This window comes from Macaca mulatta, chromosome 10 (genome assembly GCF_049350105.2).
Source record: "Macaca mulatta isolate MMU2019108-1 chromosome 10, T2T-MMU8v2.0, whole genome shotgun sequence".
Classification (NCBI taxonomy): domain Eukaryota; kingdom Metazoa; phylum Chordata; class Mammalia; order Primates; family Cercopithecidae; genus Macaca; species Macaca mulatta.
The window spans coordinates 57422217-57437037 of NC_133415.1; the positions used below are offsets into that span (position 1 = coordinate 57422217).

The 14821-nt window shown below is 36.2% G+C and overlaps 1 protein-coding gene across 4 annotated transcripts in view; it reads right to left on the bottom strand.

Annotated features, from left to right (window-relative positions):
• Positions 1 to 358: 358 nt before the first annotated feature.
• LOC114675655 (POTE ankyrin domain family member B-like) overlaps positions 359 to 14821 on the bottom strand; it is a 29031-nt gene continuing 14568 nt past the window's right edge. For 2 of the 4 annotated variants that reach the window (XM_077949103.1, XM_077949102.1), the window contains exons 8-13: positions 10933 to 11003; positions 9516 to 9560; positions 8328 to 8494; positions 1317 to 1437; positions 515 to 661; positions 359 to 406 (exon numbers count right to left, since the gene is read on the bottom strand). In XM_077949103.1, the coding sequence (XP_077805229.1) occupies positions 359 to 406; positions 515 to 661; positions 1317 to 1437; positions 8328 to 8494; positions 9516 to 9560; positions 10933 to 11003 (599 nt within the window). Of the gene's footprint in view, positions 407 to 484; positions 662 to 1316; positions 1438 to 8327; positions 8495 to 9515; positions 9561 to 10932; positions 11004 to 14821 lie in introns of all 4 variants that reach the window. The other 2 variants (XM_077949100.1, XM_077949101.1) reach the window with 1 other exon arrangement.

Consider the following 14821-nt stretch of genomic DNA (forward strand, 5'->3'; position numbering starts at 1 on the left):
CCATCTTGTCTCTCAGAATTTATCCTGTGTGATGCAGCTTAATGTTTAGGCTGTTAATTTTGCTGTCAACATTAGAGTTGTTCAGAAAGAATCTCACTGTTATCTTTTAGGTTAGATATATGAGAATTCATTTTTTCCTGTAAATAAACCTGTTCATGTTTGTTCTCTGTAAAGAAGTCTCTTTCATCTATTTGACATTGATCACAGTCATGTAGGGCAGTAGTCAGTCTAAAACGACATGATAGGATTTCCATTTCCAGTGTTTCCTAGCTGTGTCTTACATTCTGCAGTTCAGAACTGAGCATTCTCAGCGGTCAAAATGCTAAGCTGTCCACTCTACTGAAATACTGATTTTTACTCATGCTTCCTCATTCAATTTTACAGCCTTAAGAAGTTTATCATTATTCTCAGTTGTCAAAATGCTAAGCTGTCCACTGTACTTAAATGCTGACTTTTGTTAATGATCCTCCCTTAATTTTACAGCCTTTAGAAGTTTATCATTCTTTGCTTTCACACTTTCAATTTCCTCCAAAAGTTTCTTTTCCCTTAGCTGGCTCTGCTCTTTTATTTTGTCTACTTTCAGTCTCAGCATGGCAATTTCTTCCTGCAACATGCGATTTTCATGCAAGAGATCTTTTTCTTTCTTATTGGTAAGAGAAACCTAAGTAAACAAAGGGAACTTTTAATTAGCACTCAAGAGAATGATATATGATGATTTCTTCTGAAATTAAAGTATGACATTTATATTTGTATAAGGAAAGAATTCCCATAGTGGATATTTAACTGGAAAAAAGTTGGACAAAACTTCAAATCTAAAAATGTGTAAATTCCAAAAAGTTGAAATACTTATTTAAAGACCATGAAAAATAAGTCACTAGAGGATTTTTAGAATTTCAGAATTGGAAAAGCCTTTCTCTGAATTATAAAAAACACAAATGCATAAAATATAAGATTAATAAGCTTGAGTATATTTTTTAAATTGGGTTTATTCTCTGATATCTAATCTATCAACCACACCATTGTAAGAACCTTAGCTATGCATATATTTGGACAGAAGCAATTTCTTAAAGTTCTTTAAGTTCCTTTTTCTGAAGAAAGTTTTATCAATATACTACTTTTCTAATATTTTTACAGTCAGTTATAAGAATTGCATTTATTCATAACTGTTTAAGCATTGTACCCTTCCACAATGTACATGTAGGCATCTAAACATTGCACTTCTGTTTTAAAAATCCTGTGTGCTTTCCAAAATACATAAAGTTGTCTTTTAAATAAATACACATATTAAAACATTTGAAAATGACTAAAGAAAATACCTCAGAATTCATTTTCTTTTCAGCCACTTCCATCTGCTCTTGTTTACCAGTCAGAATCTCTTGTGATATTCCAGCATTCTGTTCTTCCGAAACTTGCTTCTGGGTATCATTTTGTTCATCACTAGAAGAAATTTTGATTTTCATGAAATACTGGAGGTGTCCCTAAAATGATCTACAGGGCAACATGGTGCCATCAGATGTCATTCACACAATGCATATCTGCACATTAATCCAAGACAAGGCAAAGGGGTCTCACATCTCTTAACCCAGCTCTCCCCAACCATGATGGCACCAGGGACTGGTTTTGTGGAAGGTAATTTTTCTGTAGACCTGAGTTGGGGGATGGTTGCAGGATGACTCAAGCACATAACATTCATTGTGCATATTATTTCTATTATTACTTATATATAATGAAATAATTACATAGCTCACCATAATGTAGAATCAGTGGGAGCCTCAGCTTGTTTTCCTGCAACTAGATGGTCCCATCTGGGCGTGACAGTAGATGGTGACAGATCATAAAGCATTAGATTCTCATAAGGAGTGAACAACCTAGATACCCTGTGTAAGCAGCTTACAACAGGGTTTGAGTCACACTACTATGACAATCCAATGCCACCACTGATCTGACAGGAAGAGGAGCTCAGGCAGTAATGTGAGTGACAGAGAGTGGCTTTAAACAGATGTAACTTTGCTTGCTCACCTGCCACTAGCCTCCTGCTCTGTGGTCCAGGTCCTAAGAGTCCAGGGACTGGTACCGGTCCATGGCCTGGGGATTGGGAAGCCCTGTGTTAACCCATACTTTTTATATTTATTTTTGGGAAACACTTTCCACTTATATTCTTGATTCCTCTGTATTTTATAGACAACTTAGAAATTCCTTTTGGAACAAGACAGGGTCTAATATTGTGTTTTTAACATACAACTTTGAATTAATTTTATCTGTGTATGTGACAGAGATGTGAAATAAAGTAATCATTAATCACTTTTGATTTTACTTTTATTTCATGCATGTTAAGAATAAAACTGGGAAGTCCTAGGCAGAGCAATTGGGCAAGAGAAATAAAGGACATCCAAATTGGAAAAAAGAAAGTCAAATCATCTCTTCACCAATGATATGATCTTATCCCTAGAAAACCCTAAAGACTCCTACAAAACACTCCTAGACTTGATAAATGAATTCAGTAAAGTCTCAGAGGCTACAAAATGTACAAATACCAATGAGTAGTACCACTATACACTACCTACAACCAAGTTGCGAGTCATGTCAAGAACCCAGTCCCTTTGACAATGGCTGCAAAAGAGTAAAATACCTAGGAAAATACGTAACGAAGGAGGTGAGTCAACTATAAAAGGATAACTGGAAAACACCACTGAAGAAAATCAGAGATGACACAAATAAATGAACATACATCTTATGTTCCTGGACTGAAAGCATTGATATTGTGAAAATGATCATAGTGCCCAAAGAAGTCTACAGATCCAATACAATTTCTATCCAAGTACCAATGTCATTCTTCACAGAGTTATTTTAAAAAGCTGCCATTCATGTAGAACCACAACAGAGCCTGAATAGCAGCACACACACCAAGCAAAAGGAACAAACATGTTGGCATCACATGACCTGAAAACTGTAATTATTTTTAATGAGGTAAAAATGCATAAGAATATTACTGTTATTGTACAGAGAAGACAGTGAACAAGAAAAGGAATTTAAAAAGAGAATATCACTACCATATACATATATTAACTGACAAAGAGACTAAAATCTCCTACTGGAGTTTATGTTAGGACTTGAACAAAAGCTTCTAGAAATACCAATAACAGAAACAAGGCAATTAATTTTAAGGAATAAATTATGCAAAGAAATATGTATTTTAAAAAATGTAAATAGATCTTCCTGAGAGCTATTATTAACCAATTCATCGTGACCACAATTTTAAAATGAGGTCTAAAATTCTGGAATATAAAATAGTTTCATTTTGAACATAGTTAATTGAAGGCAACTTTTAAACAGAAAATGTTCAGTTAAAGTTGAGTGTAACTTAGGAAAGAAATGACCTGTACCAATGGTAACAAGAAGCCACCCAGAGCCAGTTTGAAATCTAATCAACCAATCAATGACCACTGGTCTTGCTCACCAACCAATACAGATGTGAGCAGCTTGCTTCTGAAATACAGCCAAGCAGCAGCACCTGCTCCATCAGAATAGCCAGTGCCGGAGCAGTATTCCTCTTACTATAGGAAGCAAAATATTTCCAACTCTGTCATTTTATTTCAAATACCAAAGGTTCATAATCCCTTGAAAAGAATTTGTAAGTTCATTAAATGTGCCACCCCAATTTTTTTTTTAAAGCAGGTGGCCAGGTGCAGTGGCTCATGCCTGTAATCCTAGCACTTTGAAGGGCCAAAGTGGGTGGATCACCTGAGGTAAAGAGTTCGAGACCAGCCTGCCCAACAAGGTGAAATTAGTAGTCTCTACTAAAAATACACAAATTAGCCAGGTGTGGTGGCATGGCGCTGTAATCCCAGCTCCTCAGGAGACTAAGGCAGGAGAAATACATGAACCCAGGAGGCGGAGGGTGCAGTGAACTGAGACCCCACCACTGCACTCCAGCCTGGGTGATAGAGTGAGACTCTATCTCAAAAATCAAATCAAATAAAATACTAGTAAAGTTTGCAATTCCTCTGACTCAGTTTACCATAATTACAATTATGATTACAAATAAAAGAATAAATAATGAATAACCACAATATTGGGCTTTTCTCCCTAAATAAAAAAATTAATATAAAGAATGTAGCTTATTATAAAAAGCCAAAACAATTATTAAAATGCATATAATTACCAGACAAAACTAATAGAATGACCCATGTCAAAATTTTAAAGTGAGAATCAATCAAACAACATACCCAGGATAAACTCCATTCACTCATTTAATAAGGATTTATTAGGTAGCTACATCCAATACGCTAGGCCTTTTTCTAGGCAGTGAGGATATAGTAGTGAAAAATAAAATCCTTATTCATGAGAGTGAGATAAACACACAATAACAACAGACAGAGAAGACAAAATATACAGTACGTTAGAGGAGAAAAACTAAAGCAGGAAAATGAAACGTTTATGTGTTTGATGGGGAGGGTGGTAGGAAAGTTGGGATGGTCAGAAAAGTCTCTGCTGAGAAAGGGGATTTCTTTCTTTCTAATACAAAAAACCTTTTATTTGTATATCAAAGACTCTAAGAAATGATGATATAAGGTTAAGAGTGTTGATGTCAAGATACAAATGGATTTGAAGTTAGAGATGATAAATCACTTTGTTTCATTGAACCTTCCCTTGGTTACATTAGAGAGCCTCCCTGGTACACTCCCAGTTGAATCTTAAGCATGATGCATCTGGGTAGTACATGGTTCTTCCTCAGAAAGTGGTTGTTCCATAATGTGTTTCTTTTTACCCTTTTTCTACTTCTTAGCAGAAAGGAGGTTTTAAATAAAGAACTGAAGGAATGGAAAGAGTAAGCTAGGATGATATCCGGGGAAAAAGCATTCCGGACACAGGGAACTGCCAAGTACAGAGGTGTGCTTGGAGTCTTTAAGCACTAGGGGTAGATAAGGGATGGCAAGAAGTTCAGTGTGGCTAAAGCAGAGCAAGGGAGATAATTAGGAGGAAATTTGACACATACTCAGAGTGAAATGGGAGGCAATCAGAAGGGCTGGGGCACAGGACTGACACAATTTGACTTATATTTTAGGTACATCCACTGAGTTAAGAATTGATGAAAAGGGAAGTTTTTAAAAGCCAGAACTATCAATTACCAGTCTATGACACTCATGTAGACTGCAGATGAGGGTGGCTCAGATGTAGAAGATATGACTGGCTTCTGGACATATTCTTCAGGTAGACCTGACAAGATTTACTGAGAGAATAGATGTAAGGTGTCAGAGACGGAGAGAGAGATGAGTCAAGAATGACAACGAGATTTTTGGCAGAGCAACTGGAAGAGTTGCCCTTAACCAAAGTAGGAAAGACTACATGAGGGGTAGATTTCAGGAAGGCCATTAGTAGCCCAATTTTGGGTCTGACAAGTGTGTGATACCCAATAGTTAACCAAATAGAGATATCAAGTAGGCAGGCTCATATGGAAATCTGGAATTAGGGAGAGAGATCTGAGCCAGAGACATACATTTGGAAATCACTAGCATATACACGGTAGAAAAAGTCACGAGGGGCTGGGTGCAGTGGCTCATACCTGCAACCCCAACACTTTGTGAGGCCAAGGCAGAGAGATCACCTGAGGTCAGGAGTTTGAGACCAGGCTGGCCAACATAGGGAAATGCTGTCTCTACTAAAAATACAAAAATTAGCCGAGCATGGTGGCACCAACCTGTAATGCCAGCTACTCAGGAGGCTGAGGCAGGAGAATCACTTGAACCCAGGAGGTGGAGGTTGCAGTGAGCCGAGATCACACCACTGAACTCCAGCCTGGGTGACAGAGTGAAACTCTGTCTCAAAAAAAGAAAAAGTCATGAGAGAGAAGATTGAGGACTGAGCCCTCGGAAAAAACAATGTCCAAATGGAGAAAGATGAGGAGGAGCAAGCAAAAGAGGCCATGATGAATGGATTAGAAAGGCAGGAGGAAAAGCCTGAGGGACTGAGGTCCTGAAAGCCAAGTTGAAGACGCTGTTAGAGAGGAGATGTCCTCCATTGGCTCAAATTCTGCTAACAGATTAAATAAAATGAAGTGTACGAAAAATGTCTAGATTTATTACAGAAAAAAATTAGTGATAATCTTGAGGAAAAACAACGTTGGAGGAGTACTGAAACTGAAGACTTACTGGTGTGAGATCAAGAGTGAATGAAAAGAAAATTGAGTTCATGAGTGTAGACATGTTCTTTTAAGGACATCATACTTAGAAGTCATGGCTGAGAATGTTGTTATTTTCTTCCACAGTCATGGAAAATAATAGACAATTAATTTCTAATTTTATATAACAGGTGTAGTCTTCAAATTTTACATAACAATTATATATTTTAAAAGTTATAAAATTATACACATGTGGCATTAAAAATGCCAGACTGAGGTGTTAAATTCTTAAAACTATAGAACTAAAAGTCACCTTAAACAATTCTAGATTCCATAAGCTGAATATCACTTTGTTCATGCTTATACATAAAGACCAAGAACCACTAAACGTTTCAAGGAGAGTATTTCTGGCTTGATAAAAATCAGCCAATTCTAGAACAGTTGATACTCATCAAATATACAAAGTAATTGATCACAGTAAACTACTGAGTTCTATTAACAGGAATAAAGTGGCAGAAATGCAGAAAATAGTCTTATGTTATAAATGAAATTTTAAAAATTGTATGAAGTCACTGTGGAAAAATGTGGTGTGGTGAATACTGAAATATATCCTTTTCTAAAAGGAAGGATAATGTCACACATGCCGGACACTTTTATGAATAAGAGTTACTGCATTAGTAGCACCTTCCTTTTAGCACAAGGTCAGCACATTAGCACCTGTGGGCCAAATCCCACTGCCTGTTTTTGTAAGTCAAGTATCTTGGAACCCAGCCATGCTTATTCACTCTACAGTTCACAGAGTCAATTAGCTGGGTGTGATGTTGCACACCTGTGGTCCCAGCTAGCAGAGAGGCTGAGGTGGGAGGATCACTAGAGCCCAGAAAGTGGAGGCTGCAGTGAGCCATGATCACAAAACCGCACTCCAGCCTGGGCAACAGAGACCCTGTCTCAAAAATATATATACAGTCTGCAAAGCCTAAAATATTTACTAACTGACTCTTTGCAGAAAAATCTGACCAAATTCTGGTTTAGTAGATGAAAGATCCTTTGATACATTTTAATAAAAGTTTTACCCAATATACTGAAATGTTTATATTAAATATAGATCCCCATACAATCCCTTGGCAATATTCAGATTGAAGATCCAATATTTCAGCACTCAGGCACTGACAACAAAAATTTAATAACTAGCAATCAAGGTACAGTGTCAATGGAGCATGCAGCTTCCATTTGCAACACAGCAGATATTACAAGAATTCTAACAAAATTATCTTAAGATGTGTTATCAAAGCAAAGGTTTTAAATACATTTTAATTGTGAAATAATCCGTATACTCTAGATCTAACCTCATTTGTAAAAAATGGTTCCATACTACATTATTTTCTGGGAATGAAAATTGAGCTATTTCCTATTGGTAAGGATTTGCTTTTAATAATGATAAATTCCTACTGATAAGGATCCATCTTTTGATATAATGATGCTGTAATAAATGTTCTTATATGTAAGTATATACGTAACAAATCTATACAAGTATCCTTAATATACATATATATCCTTACTATGTTATATATGTGTGTGTGAATATGCTACTCAATTAATGTTCGAAATGCATTTACCAACAGTGTACGACATGTCTTTTTCAATGAGACCATTTCCTTTGCAGCAACACAGATGGAGCTGGCGGCCACTATTCTAAGCAAACTAATGCAGAAACAGAAAATCAAATGCCACATATTCTTACTCATTTAGTGGAAACTAAACAATGAGAACTCATGGACACAAAGAGGAGAATAACAGGCAAAAGGGTCTACTTGAGGGTGGAGCATGGCTGGAGGGAGACGACCAAAAAACTACCTTTTGGGTATTTTGCTTATTATGTGGCTGATGAAATAATCTGTAGCCCAAACTTCCATGATACAGTTTACCTATATAACAAACTGCACATGTACCTCTGAAGCTAAAATAAAAGTTCACTAAAACATAAAGAAATTCCTTTCCCCTCACATTTGCCAATACTCGTTATTTTTCAAATAAATTAATGACTGGAAAAAATGGTAACTCATTTTTTCTGATTTTCATTTTTCTGATTACCAGGCAAGGCTGAATATCCTAGGAAAAATATAAAATTTTTAATCATGAATATTAGCCCAAATTAGGATTAGTTTGACAGCATATGGCTGTCTCCTATTAAATGTTGTCATAGGCTTACCTGTGATACTCTTCATTCTCAGTGTCAGGAAATTGCTGACTTTCAGGTGTTCTGCTCTTGCTTTGTGGAATTAATCCATCATCACCATTGCCAGCAGCGGCATCATTAGTCAGGTTTTCTGGTAATCCCATATTATTACTTCCGTGCTTCTTCATGTCTTCTTCAGCCTTGAGTGGAAGTTTGATATTAAGGATATTCACTTTATTGAATAAAAAGAATCTTTTTGATTGATTTTATCAATTGACTCAGTTTGTCATTATTGTAGTCATTAAAAATATTTCACACTTAAGTTTGATCATATATACAGAACAATTACCCTCTAATTTTAAGATGTAATTATCATATCATTGTAAAGTTTGCTTCATTTCTGCTTGACTGAATAAAACAGAATTTTTCAAAATTCAAAAAGGGCCCTCCTTCATTTTGTGCTTTTATTCCCAATGACTCTTCAGAATCTTATATATGTATTTATCCCATTTGACTCGTGGAAACACACAAATAAAAAGACAAAGATGCAAAATGTGTCTTCTTCTGTCTTTACCACCTAGATCTCACATTAAGCAGTCAGATTTAGAGGATGAGACACTGTGGGGCTTCAGGAATAGAAAGGAAGATTGCCCTTTTCTGCACTGAGATATTCTTCTCCCCCACTGCCGTTGATCATTTTTTTTATTTGGTCCCTGGGATATCAAAAACATGATGGTTCTCACTGAAACATGGGAACTAAAGTTCGCCACAACACAAGGAACACAGTGAAACTGCTGAGGTACAAGCGTGGATGCCCAGAAAATAAGATGTTCCCCAAATTTCACATTCGATAGCCGTACAATTTTCTAGCTGGAAGATACACAGAATAAGAAATTATCTTCTTTAGCCACATTAACTATTGATAATCAGACTAAAACCAAGAAAGATAAAATGATTGATCCAAAGCTCCTAAAGTCGCATGACCTAGCACTTTACGGCACCATTCAGGATTATTCCATAATAATGAAAGAATATCTCTGGGGTTTGTATCTCTTTAAAACTCAATCTACAGAATTCTTTCTGAGTTAAATATTAAATTTTTCACTGATGATTTATGCTACTTACATGATAGGATCATGTGTGCCTATACTTACAACACTTTATTAAACAACATAATGTAAAAATCTAATTCAACAGAAACATTTGAATATAATGGTATACCTCTCTATCACAATCCTTGTTTATTTCTGGTTCTTGAGACATTTCCTGCAAATGCAAAAATAGAAGGTTAATTTGCTTGTTGTATTTCTGTGATGTTTCCTCTTTTGGAATGCATGTTTTAAAAATAATTTTATTTTAAGTAATCAAGTATAGACAATGAAAAATTAGAAAATAATTAAAATTAAAATTTAACTGTTAAAATAAATAATTAATTAAAATTAAAAATTAACTTTTTAATCTACGTTCAGCTACTGCCACATCACTGGCTTCTGACTAACATGAGAAAAATAATTCACCTTAGCCAACGGGAGAAGATAAACATGAACCAGCAAACTTAACTTTGTCACCATTTGTTTGGACTCCACTTAATTTATTACGTGTTAAATCTGCCAAAAATGCATCAGCGGATGATTTGTAGTGTTGCAAAGTCTTCCTCACTTGAAAAGAGTTTACCTCACCAAACCCTAACCAGTGAGCCTCTACAGATTACTAACTGAATTGTAGGCATGCTTTCAGTTATTAGGAGCTGAAATCAACACCAAACAGAAAGAAATGCAAATTCTTAAATTTTAATTGAAATTATATGTTGTAATATGATAGTGTTGTGTATCTAGTTTATCTGCTTAAGTCCAGTTCTAATATATTCTAATGTGTACTAATGACAGTGGATAAAAATTTTAATAATCTGTACTCATTTTCTGCAACTGCAGTAAGTTCAAATGTTATTGTGTTTCTGCACTAACACCAAAGGTCCCATTCTGCAAGATACGATTCTTGTAATAGGCATTTGGGTTGCTTTTATGACCTGGTTCCCTCCCTGAAGAGAAACGCTGAGGTCAATGAGAGATCACAAGGCAGAATATATCTTTCACCTTGCTATCAGTGACTGCAATATAAAACTGCAGATTTTCAATCACTGGCCATGATTACTCTTCAACCACAAATCCAGCTCAGGGACCATCAGTGTTACATTGTTCATAATTCTATTGCTTAATAATATAATCCAATAATTGATGTTACTTTCTTTATCATGTCAGGGTGTTGTAAGAATAAAAGAACAAAGTTCTGGAATTTCTTTTGCCTCTATTCCAAAAGGAAAGATTACCTATAAGCTAATCAAAAAGGCAGATAAGAATATTTTAAATAAGAATATTGTAAAGTAAGAGTATTTTAAAGTTTATAGTGGTTATGTTTTTTAAGTTAAGTTTCAAATGCTAACTTAGAATCTATTGATTCTTCTGTTAATGAGGTTGCTGAATTTATTAAATTTTATGAATCTATTAAAAAGTTCTTAGAAAAAAGAATCTATTCATCCTCAAAACCTAGTCTGAAAGATAATTTCATTTGGACTACCTAATATTATTAAAGCAAAGAAAACAACATTAAATCAAACATTTAAATGTAAAATTTTCCATGCCTCTGGCTGGCTATTTTCACTGCCTTTAAGCCTTTGTGATTCTTCCTCTGATGTCAGCTTTAAGTCTTGTTCTGTTGAGAAATCCATATATTCAGTTAAAATGAACCACTTAGAACAGTTAAAAACTATTGCCTTTATAAAAATAGATTTAAGACAACATTTTATTTTATCTCATAAATTGAGTGTTTAGTGTTTCATGAAATAGTTACTTAGGAAATCACTCTCTAAGACTTCAACAAACCACTTGGGGAGACGCCTGATGAGATTCACTCACAAATTCATCCACCCAACATAAATGAACAAAACCACCAGAAACAAAATTTTAAAATACAGTAGAAACATATAAGGTAACACAGAATGTTGTTCTCCACTTCCTAATCATGAAGCAGTAAATGTAATGAAAAGGAAATTTAGTTTTAAAGAGAAACAAGTTTTCCTGCACTTAACTACTCTGACTCTAAGGATAGTAACAGGCAGGGCCCAGGTAAGGTTGTGTTGACCCTGTCCAAGAAGCCAGAGCCCACAGGTATGGGTCCAGACATCCCAGAGCAAGGTTAAGAAAACAAATTCCTTTACCGTCTCCCCTTCCCCTCAGCATTTACTCATAGCTATTTGTACAAATGTATATATTTTGCAAGTTCTTCTTTTCCTTCAATGTAGTTGCAAAGTCACAAGCTATGCTGAGGTTGCAAAACTTTCACTATATGATTAACTGCCTTTGTTCTGCTTCTGTAAGCTTGCCTTTATAAGCCAGGCTCTGTCTTTGTTCAGGACTCAGCATTTGGATGCAAATCCACTGAACCGGTGTACACCTAAATAAAATCCTCCTGTTTCACCCACTGGGTCTCTCCTGCCTCCTGTTTTCTGCAACAATAGTACCTTATAAATGATTTCCAAAACTACTACTGACACCTTTATTAGTGCACAATGTCTTCCTAATATCTAAAATGTTTCCCTCTACTATTCTGACAAATTTATTTTCTTTTCTTTTTTTTTCTTCTTCTTCTTTTTTTTTTTTTTTTTTTTTTTTGAGCCAGGGTCTTTCTCTGTCACCAGGCTGGAGTGCAGTGGCACAATCTCAGCTCACTGCAACCTCTGACTCCCTGGTTCAAGCGATTCTCTTGTCTCAGTCTCCCAAGAAGCTGGGATTACAGGCATGCACCATCATGCCCAGCTATTTTTCATATTTGTAGTAGAGATGACGTTTCATGATTGGCCAGGATGTTCCTGATCTTTTGACCTTGTGATCCACCTCCTCCAGCCCCCCAAAATGCTGGGATTACAGTTGTGAGACACAACAACTGGCCTTATTTTCATCTTTTAAAACAATGATATGTGAAGTCTTCCTTGATTCTGCATGTCTTTCCCCAGATAAAAAGGTACCTCCTTCTTGAGGCTGCCTTCTGACTTCACTGATTTTTCTACTGCATCTTTACTACCTGAACTCTACGTTATTCCCCCACATATCTGTCCCCTCTGCTCCAAGACTCCAGAGAACAGTCTTGCACATCATCTTTGTAAAAACAGTCTTTATTTTACTCAGAAATTTCTTATTGAGTCCTGCTACATACATGCTACGCATTAGGGTTTAAAAACAATGAAAATAAAGCATATCAGGGATGGCTTTTCTAGAACACATGCCCAAGCACAGACTGAAATATTGAGGCTAGCCAGATTAAAAGTGGTAGAGGGAAGGAAAGGGTAACAGCATTCCACACAGCAGCAAGAGCAGGAGTGAGGCCTGAAAGAGTGAACGAGTGAGTAGGACATTACCAGCAACTCAGTAATGCCAGAGAAAGGGCGCACAGGGAAAAGGGCTAAAGATGGAGAGTGGGGCAGAAGTCAGATTATGAAACCTGATGTGTAATTTTAAGATGCTTGGACATTAATGTTCAAGAGTGATCCCTGGTCCTATCTGCATTTAGAAAAATATCATTTTAATGCCAAAACCAATATTCCTAGTGAGCCAATAGTCATTAAGACAAGGTGACAGATAGCTCTTGTGGACACAGCTGAGATGTTACTATGTAGCAAATTCTCAATAATTCTCATGAGCACTTGGAAAGTGAATTCTATAATAATTCAAAGAAATTATAATCAATCACTTAATATTTGGTTTGGGAAGGTGCTTTCTAAAGTTATAGTGCATACGAATATAATTCATAGTTGTGAATTCAGAGATGTGACAATAAAGCAATGAAACTACATTGTGTTTGAGTCAGTAATCTTCAGATTTCTATCTCGTCTTCCTACCCGGTCTGTAAATTCTAAGTATAATCTTGGTACTCACTCTCAAGTTTATGTTAAATACTAGCCTATAAAAAAACACTCTTTCTCTTACTTCTTTTTGTTATTTATATGTTGCTGTTATTAAAGGAAGAACACAAAAATGCCCCACTGAAGGGATTCTATTTGGTTGCAGGCTACAAGAGGGGAAAAACAGAAAGCATATTTTGCAGAAAATAGTATTTCAGAAATCAGAACTATGACATGAAGTCAAGCAGGGCACTCTAGGACTGAATTTGCTGTGCTTCTTTAATACACTCCTTGCTCTCTTTCTTTTCTGGCAGCCGTGACTCACACAGGTCATGGAGACTATCATTCCCTAAGAGGAACACAATTCTGATATTCATCTTTATCTTTTAAGTTCACCTATCCCAATTCTGTGTTCTGTGGATGCCAACTTTTGGTCACTGATGGTGATACACATGGACAGTTTCATCAACTTTCAGATTCTTTGATCTTTGATAAGTCTTGTTACTGAGAGTCAAAGTAGTAGGATGTGTTATAAATGCTGGTTATCCAATTACCTACTCAAAATATACTACATGAATATTCCATTAAACATGCATAGGAAAAAAATGGTCATTCCTGCTGACCTGCAGCTCTTTGCTCTTCTGTATTCACCAGAAAATTTCCTACTCCTTCCTCATGTCCAGGTTAAATACTAGTGTACGACCTGGAAACCTGTAAATCATCTGACATTTCTCTCGGTCCCCCAAGCCTTTCTCATTCAATTATCACTAAATCATATGGACTATACCTCTCTTCTGCCTCTGCTTTATATTCCCACTGCCACTGGGAACATAAACTTTACAAAATGGCTTCTATTTAAAAGAAAACCGTCAACTACTAATGTTAGTTCTTACATGAAAAAATTAAGCAAAACAAATAAAAAGGCATAACACCATAAAAACAAAGACCAACATATTAAAATGAGTAACTGAGATTCCTAACTTTATTCCACCATGGATGGGTGAAAACCTTATAATACATTGATACTAGTCCAAGGACGTGTGACGAAAACTATAGCTGACTATTGCAAAAGCTTCCTTTGTCTCCTGGTTTCTTTCCATGGTAACCTTCCACCAATCCCAGGAAACTATAGGCCACAGTCCAAATTAAATCTGCCTTATGGTTTGTAAATAAAGTTTTAAAGGAGCTCAGTCATGCCTGTTTGCTTACATAGAATCATGGTGGCTTTCACTCTACAACAGCAGACAACAGCAGGGGTAAGTAGTTATGACAGAGACCACATAGTCTAAAATATTTCCCACCTGGTCCTTTACAGGAAAAGCTTGCTAACCCATTTTACACCATAACCAGAATGCCTTAATACTCACATTTAATCTTGTGACTCCCCTGCTCCCATGTCTCCAATGAGCCCCTGCAGCAAACATTGTCGACTCCCTACCAATAGCCATTCCTTATTCTTTCTTGCAGAAGAAACACAAGTCTATTGGGATGTTTATTATCCCAATCTCCCTCCTCAGCCTTAGAAAGGGAAACGTTAATTCTAAGCTAATCACGTATTTGCATTCCCAGTGCCTGGTTTGGGAATGAGCAGGTAGTGTAACACAGCCAATGAAATGTTACAGGAAGCCCCTTG